At 58.1% G+C, this 18,385-nt stretch overlaps 2 protein-coding genes across 3 annotated transcripts in view; one reads left to right on the top strand and one right to left on the bottom strand.

Annotated features, from left to right (window-relative positions):
- Positions 1 to 4,787: 4,787 nt before the first annotated feature.
- LOC129527414 (collagen alpha-1(I) chain-like) lies at positions 4,788 to 18,248 on the bottom strand. The gene is given in 5 exon segments (XM_063699815.1): positions 4,788 to 7,463; positions 14,145 to 14,235; positions 15,576 to 15,669; positions 15,900 to 17,199; positions 17,201 to 18,248. Coding segments are annotated over 5 exon segments (1,935 nt in total). The 5' UTR covers positions 17,243 to 18,248; the 3' UTR covers positions 4,788 to 7,055.
- CBFA2T3 (CBFA2/RUNX1 partner transcriptional co-repressor 3) overlaps positions 16,334 to 18,385 on the top strand; it is a 68,049-nt gene continuing 65,997 nt past the window's right edge. The window contains exon 1 of one of the 2 annotated variants that reach the window (XM_055364523.2): positions 16,334 to 16,412. The gene's annotated coding sequence lies outside the window, so the exon portion shown is untranslated. The remainder of the gene's footprint in view (positions 16,413 to 18,385) is intronic. The other variant, XM_055364521.2, reaches the window with a different exon arrangement.

Here is an 18,385-nt window from a genome sequence, read left to right as displayed (position 1 = left end):
CCTCCCAAAGTGCTGGGATGACAGGCTTAATGATCTTTTTAAACAATGAGCCACCTTTCCTCCAATAATCCCAGACACCGTCTCTGCCCTGCTCCCGTTTTCTCTCCATCGCCTTTCCCAGCTGCTGGGAGGAAGGCGGAGGAAAAGGAGGGTTTCCCGGGACCTTCCCTCTCCTGCACCTGGGTTCCCTCTCAGGCAATCGCAGCATCACATTTATTTCTAGAACATTCTCTACTGCGCCTGGGTTTTACATGTGGTATGACCCATGCCACCTCCTGCCTCTGCCTGCACCTCTGTCCAAGACCTGCAGGCTCTGTAAGCGCTGGGTGCTGCCTCGGTGCCCGGGCCTCCTCACAGGCCCTGAACACCCACGTGCCTCGAGCCCTGGGCATGCACGCGTGTTCCCTCCACCTCTCCTGGGAGCCCACCATCATCGCCAGGACTACTTCAACTCTCTCCCGCAAGGAGGCCCCTCTGCTCCCCCAACAGGGTCATGCCCTGTCCCCACCACCCGTCCGCGGCCACAGCAGCTGCTCATGTGACTGTCCATGTAGCGTGTATGAGACCAGGACACAGCAGGCCCAGGCCAGGCCTGAACACCTGGCACAGAGCACATGCGGCGTGCCTGCCAGTAAGGACAGGGGCACATGATTCAGCGTGTCAATCAACAGGGCGCTGCCCCTCCAGCTGCTGGGACCTTGGCATCGCGAGGATGGGCTTCCTTTCTGTTACCCTCTGAATCCTGGCCCTGGGTTGGTGTGGCACAGCCCGAGCACACAGCACTTGTCTATTAGGTCAATGAGCAGCTGACAGGGTTGCCAGGGGTCGGGGCAGAGAGAGGAATCGGCCCTCTGGGAACTCAGGCCCGCTCCATGGAGGCAAAGGGAAAAGGGCGGCAGAGGCGGCACAAGGTCCCGCTCTGACCATACCCCTAGGGAGCCAGGCCTGTGGTGTGAGAGCTGCCCATGGGGGACCCTCACCTGCAGCGGGAAGAGCGCAGAGCCAGCGCAGACCTGGGCCACGCTGAGGCCCCGAGGCCCCAGCCCTGGGAGAGCAAGTTCATCTCCTTCCAAAGGCCACACCGAGGCCCCCAGCCCCCGGCCCTGGGGGAGCGAGTTTGTCTCCCTCCAAAGGTAGTGCTGGGCTGCTGGGCGGCAACTGTGCTTCTCCACCTGCCCCCACCCAGGCCTCAGTCTCCCCATCTGAGAAATAGGAAGGACGCCTCTCCACCAGCTTCTGCTCCAGACGACATGCGTGTGATGCCCAGGGACGTGGGGCGCTCACAAGCGCTTCACCAGGACCTGGCGTCACTCTAACGCCCCCGCCCCAGAACCTTCCTCCCCCGCCGCCCCGCCTGGCATTACTTTAACGCCCCCGCCCCAAATAAAACTTCTCCTTTCCTTCCTGGAGGAGTTCCCCATTCGAGGTGACCACATCAACCTCAACTTCTCCCTGGGAGCTTTGGGCTCTTGAAGCTATTTTAGGCTCAAAATAGCTTTTTGAGGAAGCTCAAAGCTTCCCTGGGAGCTTTGGGCTCTTGAAGCTCTTCTGCCATAGCCTATGCCCAGGGCCCTTTCCTCTCGGGATAGGTTTGTGCCATCTGAGGCCCCGACAGCCTGACCAGGCTTCCTACGGCCTCGTGGGTGTGCACGGCCTTGACACCCATCCCGCTACTGCCCCGTTGTGCTGACAAAGTTCCGTGGCCTCTCTGTGAGCGAGGGATTGTGAGCAGCTCACAGGTACTTTCGTTCCGGGTCTACTGTGGTTTTCCAGCAGCCTTGTTGAGGTATAACCCACACATCTTACAACTCACCCATCTCAAGTACACAAGTCAGTGGCACTTAGCAAAGTCCCAGAGGTGTGCAACCATCACTGCTAACAAGTTTTAGAACATTTTCCCCCAAAAGAAACCCCATGACCACGGGCAGTCAGGCCCGTTCCCTCCCTCAGCCCTGCCCACCACTGATCTGCTTCCTGCCTCTGTGGATTTGTCTTTTCTGGCGTTGTGTGTAAGCGGGATCCTGTGTCCAGCTCTTCCACTCGCCCGTGTTTTGTGGGTCCATCCCCACTGGAGCGTGTGTCGGACCTGCCTTCCTTCTTATGTCTGAATAAGTGTGCACTGCATCTGCTTTTGAGTTTATCTGTGCTCGGCTGACAGTCTGTTGAGAACCTTGTCTCACCACAGCTGTGTGTCTCAGGTGAGCCACCGACCCTCTCTGGGCTTCCCAGATGTACACTGAGGACAGGTGTGGGGGTCAGCAACGGGATGTGCCTGGGGGTGGAGGGACTAGCTATCACCTTCGCGTCGTCCTCCCTGGGCTGAGGGGGCATCGTGGTCTCTGTGCAAGCTCCACCCCCGGTTGTGCTGTGTGAGTAGCACTGTTATCCCGAGTCAGGTGGCAGCTCCACAGAAAGTGCTCTGCCATGTCTGCTACTGGCCCTGAAAGGCAGTGGCATCTGCCGTGGGGGCAGGGGTGTCCCGAGGGCAGGGAAAGGCAGCACTTCTGACCAGGAACCTCTGGGGCCATCAGCTGGCTGTCCAGACTGTGAGGTTAGAACCACCGGCAGCATTTGGTGAGAGGGAAGATTCCGGGGAGTGGGTCGATGGGGGAGAGTGAGCAACCAATCTCGTGTGATGATGGTTCTGCTGGGCAGCTGCCCGTGGGCATAACCTCTGGGGCCTGAAGCCCAAAGGCGGTTTTGTTCCGGGAGAGAGCGTGACAAAGACGTAGAGGGCCCCGACTTCAGGCTGCCGCAGTCTCTGGGTGAGCCCTCATTCTGTGGTTCAGCCGACTTCAGGCTGCCGCAGTCTCCGGGTGAGCCACTTCTTCTGTGGTTCAGCCTCTGCATTTAAGAGGCCCTGGCAAAGTACAGTGTGGACTGGAGGGTGCCAGGCAGCCGAGAACCCCAGGGGCCGGGCTTGGTGCAGCTGCTGCAGGCCCCCGTGATGCCACCTGGAGAAGGCACAGAGGGAGGGCAGGGGCCATGCGGTCCAGTTCAAAACTCGGTCAGGAAAGCAGCCGAGGAGCAGACGCCAGCCCCCGCTGCCCACACCTGGAGCGCCTCTTTCTCCCAGGGCGCCGCCAGCAGGGTCCACCAGTAACAGACACCAGGCCAGGTGGGGCAGCTGCAGGCTGGGGTGATGAAGACAGAGCCTGTGGGTCCCAGCCTCGCCTCCCTCTGCCATGGAATTGTGTGACTCCAGACAAATGCTTTCTGGGCCTCCATGTCCCCTGCTGGGAAGCCCCGACCTGTGGAACTAAATGAATGGGGCCACGCCTGTGAGGCCCGTAGAAGCTCCGCGTTCCTCTACCCTCCACCCTCCGGGAGCTGCTGGGCTCTGAGCCTGGGGGAGCAGGGTCATCCTGGGCTCAAAGAGCAGAGAGCCCTGAGACCCCTGGGGAAGAGCAGGCGGACACGCTGCATCCCGGGGACCCGGCGGGTGAGTGAAGGTCTCCTGCCCACCCTGGCACAGGCCATGAGCTCCGTGTGCATGGGGTTCTCCCGTGATGCAGGTCTTCACCCTCCGTCACACGTGTGATAAACGGGCTCTGACCCAGTTTCCTGGCCATTCTGTCTGGAGGCTCTACATGGCCTCAGGCTGGGGCCAGGCAGCTGCCCTCCAGAGCTCTCCTGGCAGACAACTGACATCCAGGGTGTCTTTCCCAAAGCCTCAGGGAGCAGGAACTCGGCAGGCCTGGGGGTTGGCAGCCCTGGGCAGGGTCGGGAGCCCTGGGTGGGGTCAGGATCCTTGGCTGAGGTCAGGAGCCTTGGGTGGGGTCAGGAGCCTTGCCTGGGGTCAGAAGCCTTGGGTGGGGTCAGGAGCCTTGGCTGGGGTCAGGAGCCTTGGGTGGGATCAGGAGCCTTGGGTGAGATCAGGAGCCTTGGCTGGGGTCAGGAGCCTTGGGTGGGGTCAGGACTCTTGGGTGGGTCAGGAGCCTTGGCTGGGGTCAGAAGCCTTGGGTGGGGTCAGGAGCCTTGGCTGGGGTCAGGAGCCTTGGGTGGGGTCAGGAGTCTTGGGTAGGGTCAGGAGCCTTGGCTGAGGTCAGGAGCCTTGGGTGGGGTCAGGAGCCTTGGGTGGGGTCAGTAGCCTTGGCTGAGGTCAGGAGCCTTGGGTGGGGTCAGGAGCCTTGGGTGGGATCAGGAGCCTTGGCTGGCGTCAGGAGCCTTGGGCGGGGTCAGGATCCTTGGCTGGGGTCAGGAGCCTTGGCTGGGGTCAGGAGCCTTGGGTGGGGTCAGGACCCTCGGGTGGGTCAGGAGACTTGGGCAGGGCTGTAGGGGAAGGGGGCTGTCAGAGTAGATGGGTGGCCAGCCTATCATGGGGGACAGGGTGCCTGTTGTGGTCAGGGAACCTTCCATAGCAGTTGGGGTACCATCGTGGTGGCTGGGGGAGCCCACTGTGGTCAGGGGGCTATCTTGGTCAGTGGTGAGATTTGGGGTCTTCAGAGGAGGAGTGGGAGCTCCTGGGCAGTTCTCTCACTGGCAGCTGTAGAGGGGCCATGACCATAGCCAGGCATGAAGGACCAGGATTCTAGATGAAAGAGCCTCCTGCTAGGTAGCCACTGTCCTGACATGGTGTCAGCTGTTAGAGGCTGCCTGCCCTCAACTGCCCAGGGCAGGAGCACAGCTCACCTGCTCTGTGGGCATCTCTGTCCCTGTCCTCACCAGCCCAACACAGGTGACAAGGCCCATGGCAGCCCCAAAGTCATCTTAAGGGGAGCCATCCCCCTTAAGGGAAACCCAGAGACACATATGATTAAGATTCAGGGGGTGCAGTCACAGCGAAATAAACCCAAATGTTTATTTTCCCGGGAGTAAACTGTGCCTTCAATAGGCAGACATAAGGGTCTCAGGGTGCCGAATACAGCAAAAGGCGCTTTGGCATCCAAGCCACACACAGCCTGGGAGCAGACACCTCACCTCACCATCATCCCGGCCACTCCTGCTGGCGCTGTCCCCAGCCGGGAGCCCCCAGGCCCCTACATTCCGATCCTGCCAGATCCTGATCCCCACTCCTCAACCCCAGCCTCCCCACACTCAGGGTCCCAAGAGTGGGCGGCAGCTGTGGGGACCATTTTGAGGGCTCCGCCGGGAGCTGTGGGAACCGTTTTGAGGGCTCTGCTGGCCTCTGGACACAGTGTCTCCAGGGCAGGGCCAGCTCACCATCTGGGTGGACATGGGGAGGCTGGCTGGCTCTCCCCACGCTCACTCCTTCCTTCGTTCTTCTGTGAACCCTCACCCCTGGCTGTGTGCCTGTCAGCCCCGCAGGCCCTGGAAAAAAGGGATGCAAAGGCAGAAATGAGGGTCACTCGGCCTCTCCATCGGGAGCGGGTCTGGTTGAGCATGACAAACCCAGCCGAGGGAGAGAGGCGGCGGCCCAGCCCAGGCACGGCACTCCTCATTCCTCCTCCTCTGTCATCGCTGGGGCCAGCAGGACTGGGGGCCGATCTAACCGGCAGATGGAGACCAGGTTGTGTTTTTTCTCGTGGGTGAGGACGGTCACTCATTAGATCATCTGCCCATTCAGCAGCAAACCCGATGGCGGGACACGCCGTCTCGACGCAGGCCCCGCGTGGGGGTCCCGGACACGCCGTCTCGACGCAGGCCCCGCGTGGGGGTCCTGGACACGCCGTCCCCAGGGTGCGGGGATGGGGGTGAAGGAAGCCTTGAGCTGTGGATCCAGGGGGTCCACCAAGTATTTGTTGAGGGAGAACACAGAGATCCGTGAACAATTGTGATGGGCTGTCATGGGGGTACGGGAGGCGTCTCTCCGACTCAGGAAGGGTAGATCAGGGAATTCCTGCCTCCCACGCAGGGACCTGAGGCTAAGAGGAGTCTGTGGGCAGAATGTTCTGGGCAGGGGAGCGGTGTGTGCCTGTGAGGCTGGAGCTCAGAGAGGCGGTGGGGGTGAGCAGCACGCACCCCAGGCTCAGGAGCTGAGACTTTATCTCGGTCAGGGAGTGGCAGGGCCGCATTTGTCTTGCTGAAAGCTGTCTTGGTGCCCCGCGGGAGAAGGATTGGAGGGCGGAAGCTCCCTCACCCCATGGCCTGGGCATTTGTCCTGCTGAAAGCCGTCTCGGTGCCCCGCGGGAGAAGGATTGGAGGGCGGCAGCTCCCTCACCCTGTGGCCTGGGCATTTGTCTTGCTGAAAGCCATCTCGGTGCCCCGCGGGAGAAGGATTGGAGGGCGGCAGCTCCCTCACCCTGTGGCCTGGGCATTTGTCTTGCTGAAATCCGTCTCGGTGCCCCGCGGGAGAAGGACTGGAGGGCGGCAGCTCCCTCACCCCGTGGCCTGGCAGAGCCTCCCCGGGTGTCCTGGCTCCAGCGATGATAGACGGCTTTGTCAGTGCCGGGATGCATGCGGTTTGGAGATTGTCCACCCTGGGGCCTGGCCAGGTGTCTGGCTGATAAAAATTAGTCTCTCTGTCTCTGCATAGCAGCCGGCCTGTTCCCATCACTCGGGCTGTCAGCACTCAGGTGCCCAGAGCAGCTTCCGGCTTAGATCTCACAGGCTCCTGGGGCTGCTGGGGCCGGGGAGACCCAAACCCACCTCTGCACAGTCTGTGCCAGAATGCTGCAGCTGCAAGTGACAGAAACCCAGCTCGGAGGCGTCAGGGAGACCTGGGACTGTGCTGGCTCAAGCACCAAACTATAGGATGGGCAGGGGCACCGGTTTCAGGCCCCACAGACCCAACCATTAGCACACCCTCGGCCGCTCTGCCCACCTCCTCTTCCCAGCAGCTGTCCAGGCCACTCTGGGCTTGCCTCCCACGCAGACCAAAGAAGAGGTCCTTCCTCTCTTGTTCCAGTTCAAAAACTCCCAGGGAAGGATTGTGATTGGCCGCGTGTGGTCACCTGCCCTCCTCCTGGACCAATCGCTGGGGCCGCGGCTGCCTGCATGACTGTCCTGCTAGCCCTGTGCCCACCCTGGGGCCGTGGCAGCAGGTCTGTGACCCGAGCTGGAGCTGAGAAGCCACAGACCCGAGGGGAGGGAATGGCAGCAACCCGGTCGCCACCCTGATTTTGTACTGCAGGTGCAATTTTAAAACTGATTTTTTAATTTAAAAAAGCAAAGATGAAACAAAAATAGGAAAATTCAAACATACAGGTAACAGAAAAGAAGATGAAAATAAAATAAGATGCGGATAACGATACCTCTCGAAGAATTGTATGATCAGGAAATGAGAACATGCAGTCACTCAACAAAGGGAGGGATGGAGACCCGGAAGACAGGTGCCAACACTCGACCCTCTGTGCCGGTGCCAGTCCAGGGGACGGGTGAACAGACCGACGTGGTTCCTTCCCTGGAGAACAGGGGAACGCAGAACAAGCACAGACAGATCCAGGTAAAGAGAGGTGAAGAGAGACGGGAGAGGAGGGGAGGGGGCCAGGCATGAGGAAGAGAAGAAGGGAAGCCGTGTGACTTCGAGAGTGGCGGGGGTTATCGTTCCTTCGTTTTCTTTTCTTTTTTTTTCAGACAGAATCTCACTCTGTCACCCACGCTGGAGTGCAGTGGCAGCGTTTCGGCTCATTGCGACCTCTGCCTCCCGGGTTCAAGTGATTCTCCTGCCTCAGCCTCCCCAATAGCTGGGATTGCAGGCACCCACCACCACGCCCAGCTAATTTTTGTGTTTTAGTAGAGACGGGGTTTCGCCATGTCGGCCAGGCTGGTCTTGAACTCCTGACCCTAAGTGGTCCGCCTGCCTCGGCCTCCCAAAGTGCTGGGATTACAGGCGTGAGCTACTGTGTCTGGCCCCTTTTGTTTTCTTCTTGTGGGATTTGCCTACTCATGAAGTTTGTTGAGCGTTATTTTGAGTGCTTGTATTATTCTTCTCTGTAGCAATGTTTGTGTGCTGGGGCCACTGTCGTTTGTCCCCACACCCACTCCCAGCCCATCTTCTTTCTTTTTTTTTGAGACAGAGTCTCGCTCTGTCACCCGGGCTGGAGTGCAGGTGACTTGATCTCAGCTCACTGCAACCTCTGCCTCCTGGGTTCAAGTGATTCTCCTGCTTCAGCCTCCCGAATAGCTGGGACTACAGGCACACACCATCACACCTGGCTAATTTTTGTATTTTTGGTAGAGATAGGGTTTCGCCATGTTGGCCAGGCTGGTTTTGAACTGCTGACCTCAAGTGATCTGCCCTCCTCGGCCTCCCGAAGTGCTGGGATTACACGCGTGAGGCGCCGCGCCCGGCCTCCCAGCCCATCTCTTATCGGGGTCCCCTGTCTCTTTCAGGACACGGAAGTTGCTCGTGCCTACACGGCCAAACCCCTCCAGCTTCTTAAAATTTTTTCAGAGTTTCTCGGCTGCCTTAATTTTAAACTGGTATTATATAAATGCTCTGCTTTTTTCTCCTAATCCTTTCACTGTTCCAGTTTTTCACATTTTATTCTTTAACCTAAGTGGAGTTTATTTTTCCAAGTGAAGTAAGGAGTATATAATTCATTTTCCCCACATGGGGCAGTTGTCCTGACACCATCTACTGGGGAGTTTGTGCTTCTCCAGGGATTTTAAACGCCACCTCAATCCCATCCGCATTCCCTTTTACACACGTGCACCGGCTGGTTTTCCTACGGGACACTTCCGATTTCCAACTGTTTGTGCTTGGCCTGGTTCTCGTGTGAAGTTCAACAAAGACAAGAGAGAACTCTGAACTTGTCTTTGGGCCACATTGCAAATGTGTAGGCCAGCCAGCTCTTAGCCCTGTTTTACAGGAAAAACTGAGGTTTGGCAAGCTTCAGTAACTTACCTTCTATTGGATATGGAGAGTGAAGGAAGAAAGAAATGAATACGTGAATGAAGCCACTTCACAATTAGGAAATCTCATTCTGCAAGAGCAGCGATGCCGATGTGAGCCAGGGGAGAAAGCCAAGAGACACTCCTGAGGCAGGGAAGCCTCCTGTCCGGAGCCCGGGCTCCCTCTGCTTTAGGGTTCCTCCCTGCCTCCGGGAGGGCCTCCTTGACCTTGTGGGCAACTTGAAGCCACGTCATCTGGTGCCCACACCAGATGGCCAAGGCTGATGGTCAAGGCAGAACCTGCTTGGGCCAGTGTGGGTCCTTTTCCCAGCTACCCCTGCACAGTCTCTCCCAGTTCCCCAAGAAAGACCAACGTCTCTCTGCCTGGGGCCAGCCTGGTGCCTTGCCCCCAGCTCCCCACTCGCCACGAATGTGTCTCTGCTGCAACCTGCTGATTTCTTGTCTTTGCATGAAACAGAATTGAGGGGGGACAGAACCGATTTGTCAGCTGATAGTTATTAAAAATGACTTTGATGACCAATCACCACGTGGCTTGCGGCATCTGACTCTCAGAAGGAGGTCACAGTGAGATGGTTAGGACACAGCTCCCGTTCTGATAGAGTTATTTATGGGACTGAAGATTCTCTGGCTTTCACATTAAACACCCACCACGAGAATGGAATTAATGTCAAATCCTGTCTTTTTCTGGCAGTATTATTCATGCATGAATACACAAACTACTACCAAAAAGTGCCCCTCCCTCCTTTTACGAGATGTCTTCCAACAAAAATTTACTTTGTATCTTTATTTTTATTTTTGAGACAGGGTCTCGTTCCATCACCCAGGCTGGAGTGCAGTAGCATGATCATAGCTCCCTGCAGCCTCAACCTCTTGGGCTCAAGCAATCCCACTGCCTCAGCCCCCTGAGTAGCTGGGACTACAGGCACGCACTGCCACACCCGGCTAACTTTTTTATTATTTGTAGAGATGAGGTCTTGCTATGTTGCCCAGGCTGGTCTTGAACTCCTGGGCTCAAGCGATCCTACTTCCTTGGCCTCCCAAAGCATTGGGATTACAGGTGTGAGCCACCAAGCCCAGCCTACTTTGTATCCTTATTAGTTCTCAAAATGTGTAATACATTCACATTGTTTGTATCGGTTGTATACTACCAATAATTATAATGATAATCCAGCCCAGGAAATAAATTTTAACATAGGAAAATGTTTAAATCTTGACATTCCAACTATGTACCTAGTTTTGTACGATAGGGGAATCAAAAGACTTTCAAACATGAAAATATATTAGGATAAAAATCGGCTGGGTAGAATGGAAGGAGGCATTAAGGGAGAGAAGGGCCATGTAGAGATTCAGGCGCTGCAGAAGAGTCTGTTTGTATCTGCCTTTTAAACGGCAAATAAAATGTCATTGATATCCTCATTTTTGTCTGCTGAATTTTTTAAGTTAATAGATTTTATTCTTTAGCGTGGTTCTGGGTTTACAGGACAACTGGGCGGAAAGCGCTGAGTTCTCATTACTCTTTCCGGCTTGTTCCCTAGTGGGGGGTCCCTACATTGCACCTGGCACTGGTGTGATACATTTGTTACAACCGATGAACCAACACTGACACCTTTTCATTAACTGAAATCCATAGTTTACATTGGGCTTCTCTCCTGGTGTTACATTCTATGTGTCTAGACAAGCATATGACTTGTGTCTACCATTAGACTGTCATACAGAATAGTGTCACTGCCCTAAAAATCCTCTGTGCAGTCTGGGCAACACAGCAAAACCCTGTCTCTACAAAAAATAAATAAAATTAGCTGGGGCTGAGATGGGAGGATCGCTTGAGCCTGGGAGGTCAAAGGATGCAGTGAGCTGTGATCACGCTACTGCACTCCAGCCTGGGAGACAGAGTGAGACCCTGTCTAAAAACAAACAAACAAAAAAACTCGGCCACAAGCAGTGGCTCGTGTCTGTAATCCCAGCACTGTGGGAGGCCGAGGTGGGCAGATCATGAGGTCAGGAGTTCGAGACCAGCCTGGCCAACATGGTGAAACCCTGTCTCTACTAAAAATACAAAAATTAGCTGGGCGTGGTAGTGGGCGCCTGTAATCCCAGCTACTCGGGAGGCTGAGGCAGGAGAATTGCTTGAACCCAGGAGGCAGAGGTTGCAGTGAGCCAAGATCATGCCACTGCACTCCAGTCTGGGAGACAAGAGCAAGACTCTACCTCCAAAAACAAACAAAACTCTCTGCTCTCCCTACTCAACCTTCCCTATTCTATAACCCCCTGAAAAACCACTGACCTTTTTACTACTTCCATCATTTTACATTTTCCTGAATGCTATTGAGTTGGAATCAGACAGTATATAGCCTTTTCAGATTGACTTCTTAGCAATATTCGCTTTTTTTTTTTCTTTTTGAGATGGAGTCTTGCTCTGTTGCCCAGGGTGGAGTACAGTGGCATGATCTTGGCTCACTGCCACTACAACCTCTGCCTCCTGGGTTCAAGCAATTCTCCGGTCTCAGCCTCCCAAGTAGCTGGGATTACAGGCACTGCCACCACGCCCAGCTAATTTTTGTATTTTTAGTGGAGACGAGGTTTTGCCATGTTGGCCAGGCTGGTCTCGAACTCCTGACCTCAGGTGATCCACCCCCTTCGGCCTCCCAAAGTGCTGGGATTACAGGTGTGAGCCACCACGCCCGGCCATCAATGTTCACTTTCCATGGCTTGATAGCTCACTACTTTTGTCATGGATAATACTCTATCATCTACATATGCCACAGTATTTTATCTATTCACCTATTGAAGGCTGTCTCAGTCGCTTCTAAGTTTTGGTAAAAACGAATGAAACTTCTATCAACATTTACATGCAGGGTTTTGTGTGGACATTAGTTTTTAACTCATTTGGGTAAATACCAAGAAACGTGAATGCTGGGTCGCATGGTAAGAGTGTGTAGTTTCATAAGAAATAGTCAAACTGTCTTCCAAAGGGCTGTACCATTTTGCATTCCCGTCGGCAATGAATGACAGCTCCTGTTGCCTCACATCCTCACCGGCATCTGGGGTGGTCGGTGTGTTGAGTTTTAGTTATTCTAACAGGCGTGTCGTGGCCTCTCGTGGCTTTGCTGACCCACTCCCTAGTGGCAAGGCTGCTGGGCATCGTTTCCTATGCTTATTTGCCAGATCATCTTCTATATCTCTTCTCTGATGAGGTGTCTATTCAGATCTTTTGCTCATTTTTAATGGGGCTGTTTGTTTTCTTATGGTTTGGTTTTAAGAGTTGTTTGTATATTTTAGATAACAGTTGTTTATCAGATATGTGTTTCCCAAATATTTTCTCCCTGTCTATGGCCTGTCTTTTCATTCTCTTCATAGTGTCTTTTGCAGAGCCGAAGTATGAAATTTTAATGAAATCCAACCTGCCAAATTTTTATTGTATGCATCATGCTTTTGGTGTTATATTTAAAAACTCACTGTTCTAGGTAGGGAGCTGAGTGAAAATGCAGGTGTTTAAGAAGTGTTTATTCAGATATTTTTAATGAACGACAGTGGCTATCAAATTGCTATGGTATCTAGAATCCATTAGCCACCCGCTTATTTTAAAATATCTATACCTATAGTGTATCAGACTTTCTATTCTTGGCAGCTATCTAAACTTTTGTTGCAGAGTTTTAGTTATAACAGAAAATGTTTGAGAGTCTATAGTGCTCAGAATTATTTTCTGAAGGTCAGCAACGGTGATGGCCTGGCCTCCCGCTGGACCACGCTGGCCTGGCGGGACCCCAGCTCTGCCAAAGACCAGCCTGTGTTCTGCGATTACTCAAGCTTTCTGGGTCCTGCTGTTCTCCTCTGGCAAACAAGGCTGGTGGCAAGACCTACCTCCTAGGGTCACGGAGGGCACATGAGAGGGCCTAGCACCTGCCCTTTGGCCAGGGCCCCACAGACAGCGAGTCTTACCTGGTATCAGAAGAAGGGGCCATGACTGCGGGGAGGTGACAGTGCAGGGACGCCTGTGGCGAGTGTTTATAAACTGCGTCTTTATCCAAACCTTGAGCTGGGCACTGTTGGGTGGTTGAGAGGGAAATCAGATATAGGTGCTGCCCTTTGGGGAGGGGGATCAGGATGGCCAGAAGTGCAGTTGGCAGGACAGAAGGCTGCAGTTGTTTTCCTGAGGGCAGCAGGGTGGGGCCTCAGAGGCACACTCAGCACAGGTCAGCAAAGCTGGGGCTGCCCCGCTGTGCGCCGCAGGCCCTAGAGCCAGGCACGGTCTCCCAGGGCTTCCATGGGTGTGTGATCGGGGCACTAGATGCTGATGGTGAGTCAACTTTACTTGGAAATGCTGCCATGCCATGAGGAGGGGAGGTGGTTTCCTTTTTTTTTTTTTTTTTTTTTTTTTGAGATGGAGTCTCGCTCTGTCACCCAGGCTGGAGTGCAGTGGCGTGATCTCGGCTCACTGCAAGCTCCGCCTCCCGGGTTCAGGCCATTCTCCTGCCTCAGCCTCCCGAGTAGCTGGGACTACAGGCACCTGCAACCACGCCCGGTTAATTTTTTGTATTTATAGTAGAGACAGGGTTTCACTGTGTTAGCCAGGACGGTCTCGATCTCCTGACCTCGTGATCCGCCCGCCTTGGCCTCCCAAAGTGCTGGGACTACAGGCGTGAGCCACCGCACCCGGCCGTGGTGGTTTCTTTTAAGTGAATTGAGCTCCTGCCTCTACAGACAGTGACACACTGGGAGCTCCATGGGCGCACCCTCGAGCTCCCTTCTCCACGGCTCTGCCCCCTCCCGAGCCCTGAGTGTGGCCCTCCGAGGTCCTGCTCGCCCGTGATCTGTCTCCCGCACAGGTGACGCTGGCCTTGTCGGGCAGACTGCAGACAGCTTTCACATAGGGCTGGGAGTCTCCTCCTTAAATGTCCCCTCGAAATGCCCAGGAGCTGTGACTTGGCCGCATCCAGGGCAAGAAACCAGTTCTCGGATAAGGCAGCAGGAAGTCCGTGTGGCTGAGAGGCTCAGCCTCTCCACCTGTAAAATGGGCGTTCTGGGAGCATCCGCACAGCACGGGGGGAAATGCAGAGACGGTGCCCAGCTCTGTGCCAGCTACTGCCAGGACCATCTGACCACCCTGTGACCGCTGGGCTAGGCGTCAGGCTGACCCACTCACAGCACAAAAAGAAGCCCTCCTGCCTGCGATATCCCTTTCTTCTCTACCACGCCACCGCGGCTCTCCTGAGTAGGGAGGAGGGGCTGTGGTGGGGCAGGTGCAGCGCCTGGGTTGTGGTGTCTGATGGCTGCAGTGGTATCTTCAGTGCCTTCAGGTCTGTCACTCCTCAAATTGTGAGCACCCTGTGTAAGTCAGAGATGTTGCAACTGGTCACTTAACACCCGAAGCCTGCGGTCCGGAGAACCGAGACCACGGACGTGCCGCTGGTGCTGGGCGAGGGCTTCCGGCCCAGGTCCAGGCCAGCTTCTGCTCCCGGGCCCTGTGCGAAGCCACAGCTGCCGCAGGCATTGTTGAGCTCACAACCCGACTGGCTTCAGGGTGGTTCGCTGCTGAATTCTCCCACCTGCCCCAACTCCCACGTTTATGTTGCTTTGTAAAATCTCTGAAACCTGGGGGCGTTTCAGGATTATCACCGGCAGAATGTTTTCCTTTCTTAGTGGCACATAAAATAATGGTGCATCTTAAAATCCACTGTGCCTCAGAGTCCATGAAGCCAGGGAGCCAGGATGGATAAATTTCGAGCATAAAATCGGTAACCTTAGGCAACACACCCAACGCATGGGGACTCACACCGTTCTGCGGGGTGGGCTCAGAACCCCCCCTCCATTCCACAAGGACTGGGCTGAGCCACATGGGCGAGCACCATGTTACGCACAGTCTGAAAACCAGGAGAATGAAGGTGCTTGGCGTTTGTGTCACCATTTTCACGGAGCCTGGCGGGCTTCAGACAGCACTTCCCACAGCCAGGAGCTGGAGGAACTGGCTGGGCCACACTGCGGTTAGTGACCCAGCTGACCAGACCGCTGCCCAGGGGCTGCAGGAGGGGATGGTGCTGTCCTCCCCCTCACGGAGCCCCCGTTCTGGGTTTCTGTCCCCTTCCTCTGCCAGCTCAGGTGGGTAGAGCCAAGTCCATGAGAGGGACGAGGGGTGGGGAGAAAAGGCCCGCGGCACAAAGCTGGAATGGGCCATGTTTCGCACGTTGCTATATTTTTATATTGGGGATTGGGGACCTCGGACCTTCACATGCAAACTTTATGCGAAATGAGAGGCAAACCAAGGCCCTGCTGCTCTGAAGGTCTGGCCTCTTCTGTCTCCTAATGGTGACCCCTGGGCCCCCCAGCCGCTTGTGTCTAAAATAAGAGCACGCGTGAGTTGGGGCAGGAAACAGGGAAAAGGCGCCAATTTTACTAAAATGTACTAAGCAGGCAAATGCACCAGACACGCCACAAAGTACTTTAGGGAAAGGCAAAGCGGGCGGGGGAGGGGGCCTGCCGGCAGAGAAAGTGCGGAGAGGTCAGAGCAGCGGCTCGGGGCGTTTCTGCAGGTGGACATGAAACGCACAATATGCAAATGAATGCAAAGTGTATGCAAATGACCTGGCCCCGGGACCAGCGGGGAGCGAGGGCTTCGCATCGGACCCGCCCGGGAGGCTGAGCGGGGGGAGCGCGACCCCTGCCGGCCACGCACGGAGGTGGCCCCGGGCCGGGCCGGGCGCCGCGCTGGGGGCGAGCGTGGGGCGGGGGGCGGGGGCGGCGGCCGAAGGAGCGACTTCCCCCCCAACTCCCCACCTCCCCCCGCAACTCCCCACCTCCCCACCCCCCCACACACCCCCCACCTCCCGTTCAGCCTCCCGCGCGGCCGCCAGAAGCCGCGGCTCTGAAGCTGCGAGGCCCGCGGCTGCCGACTGCTGCGAGGTGGGTGTGCGCGGCCTGCGGAGGGGGAGAGAGTGGGCGCAGGCGGGGGCCGCCCCCCAGAGCCGCGCCCCCTCCACGGCGCCCGCGCCCCTCAACCTCTTCGCGCGCCCCCGCCTGCGCCTCCCCGCGCCGCCCCCCGCAGGAGGCGGCGCGCCCCTCGCCCCCCTCCCCGCGCCCCTCTCCCCTCTCCCTGCTCCCGGCGCTCCGCACAGCCCCGGCCCCCACGGCCAGTTCTTAGGGCGCGCCCCGGTGGCGGAGGCGTTGGGGGCGGCTCTCGGCGGCGGGGAGCCCCTCTCCAGGCCGGCGCCCCGGGGCGGAGCTGAGCGCGATGGGCGCCGGGCGGGAGGCAGGTGGCGCAGCGGCGGCGGCGGGGGGCAGGAGGCGGAGGCGGAGCGCGCGGGGCGGGGGCCGCGGGGCCCCGTGAGACTCTCGGGCGAGCGCGCGGCGTTGGAGCCACAGGCGCGGCGGCTGGACCCAGCGCGGGCCGCGGAGGCCGGAGACCGCCCCGGGCGGGGTGCGCGCTTTGTTCCCGCGCGGGGTGGCCGGAGCCGAGTCCCCGGCATGGCCCAGGCGGCCGCCCCGCGCGCCCCAGCCCCGCCGCGCGCCTGAGCCCGGTGGGGCGCCAGAAGACAGCGCGCAGCCGCCCCTGAGTCGTGGAGGCGGGGACCAAGCTGGAAGGAGCAGCGACTCCCGGACCGAGTCGCGAGTGTGCGCCGTCCGCCGTCCGCCGCCCGCCGGATCCCCCGGACCCCCCGACCGTAAGTGCCGTGTCCGCCCCGCGCGCCGCCGCCGCTCTACCCCGACTCCGCCCGCGGCTGCCGTTCCCGGATCTGCGCCGCAGCCGCGCCGAGCGCACGGGCCGTTTTCAAAGTTGGTGCCCACGGCAGGGTGGAGCCAACCCGCCCAGCGCCCACCCATCCGGGCTGAGCGCAGCCCCCCGTGAGCAGAGCCTGACCTGCGGGGGCTGCGGCGAAACTTCGGGGGGAACGACGCGCCCGGGCGCTGGGAGTCTCGCGGGCTCCCCTGGGGCCGCCCGGTTTTCCTAACAAAGGCCCCGCGGCCCGCGTGACGGAGACCCGGGAGTGGGGAGGCCGAGGGCGGCCCTGGGAGAGGCAGAGGTGGCGGCGGCCGGTCTGGGGAGGAGGGTCCAGAGCTCCCTCCTGCTCCTCTCTCTCCTGCCCGGGTCCCCGGCGCTGCCCCGCAGGCTAAATAAAGGTGGTCCGCGCTGGGGGTCCTGGACCCTGCCTGGCGTGCGGTCCCTGGGGTCCTGACGGCCGCGGGCCTCGGCACAGCCGGGTGGCAGCGATGGCGCGCACAGCCTTTGGGAAGCGTCCATCTGTGTTGGGCAGGCCCCGAGCCAGGCTGTGGGAACAGCGGGGAGGGAGGTGTGAGCCTCTGTGGAGGGACAGATGGCTGGAAACGCAGCCCTAGACGGCTGACTTCACCTACGTGGAGCAGAAGGCGGCCAGGCTGGTGGCGGCGACTCAGAGCCGCTGGGCTCCGAACACACTGCGGGGCTGGCGCTCCCCCGCCCCTGCGCCCGCCCCGTGTGTGCTGGGGCCGCGGCCGGGCTGTGCCCACCCCTCATTCACCCTGTGGGCTGAGGCCGGCTGACTTCAGGCCCATTCCAGGGCCCAGGAAGAAAAACCTTTCCCTTGAAAAGAGAGGACGTCGCGTGCTCCTGTGGGTGGGGGCTTGTCGGTAGCTGTCAGGCTTGTGGCCCCGGCCAGGGTGCGGCTTCTGTGCGTCCGGCCCGGGTGTGCGTTTCCTCTCCTGGACGAGGAACAGGAGGTTCCCAGGGCAGCCACCTCGGCGGACGGGTCGGCCGGAGATAAGGGGCGGGGGCCGGTTATTCGGTGCCTGGCATTGCTCTTCAAGTTGCTGAGAGGTTGGGGAAACTTCTCGAGGCTGGGACTCCACTGTGTCCCCCAGACCTGAAAGGGCGAGGGCTGGGCCTGAGCGCGTCCGACCCTCACCTGCTCCTGGCATCGCTTTCCCGGCAGGGGAGGAGGCAGGAAGGCCCAGCCCACAGTTCCTGGGCACGTTCGTCCGTGGAGGGCTGGCTCTGTGTGCCTCTGGGGTCAGGCCGTGTCCTTTGCCCCCGCTCCAGTCTGGGCGTTGGGAGTTAGAAACTTCCACAGGGGCCGGACGGGCGGATGCTGTGCAAGCCGGAGCTGCCGGGAGGGTCCTGTTCTGTGCCGCCGACAGCACCGTGCCTGGAAAAGCCATGCTATTTGGGACCGTCCTGCTGGGCAAGCGGCCACTCTTCCACACTGAAAGGGAAACAGAAAGGAAGAAGGGCCCAGAGCAGGAGGAACAGATGTGGCCTCCACCCGAGATTGGGGCTCAGGGAGGGAAGAGAGCATCGCATGAGGATCAGTCTTCCGGCACGCTCCATCTCTCCTGGGATGTGCTGGGATCCTCTAGTGACGGGAGAAGGGAAGTTCACATGAGTGGTTCGTGGTGCTGGGGCCGTGCTGTCGCCACCTGTGAAGCCAGGGCTGGTGAGTGGGAGGGCTTTCCCCAGACATCTCCTTCCAGAACCCTCTGGGGCTACAAAGCCACACGCCAGCCGCCCGAGCCCCCCCGAGCTCTTCCCCTGCCGCCCGCTATCCGCGTAATTCAGTTACCACCTCCAGGAAATCTCTCTGGTTTGGCTCCACGTATTTTCATTTCTGCATGACTGGAAGAAATTAATTTTTCTCCCTACGCGAGGATCAGGAGATGCTGC

This window comes from Gorilla gorilla, chromosome 18 (assembly GCF_029281585.2).
Source record: "Gorilla gorilla gorilla isolate KB3781 chromosome 18, NHGRI_mGorGor1-v2.1_pri, whole genome shotgun sequence".
Lineage (NCBI taxonomy): Eukaryota > Metazoa > Chordata > Mammalia > Primates > Hominidae > Gorilla > Gorilla gorilla.
Note: the sequence above shows the minus strand (reverse complement) of the source record. Positions and strands in the feature narration are given on the sequence as shown.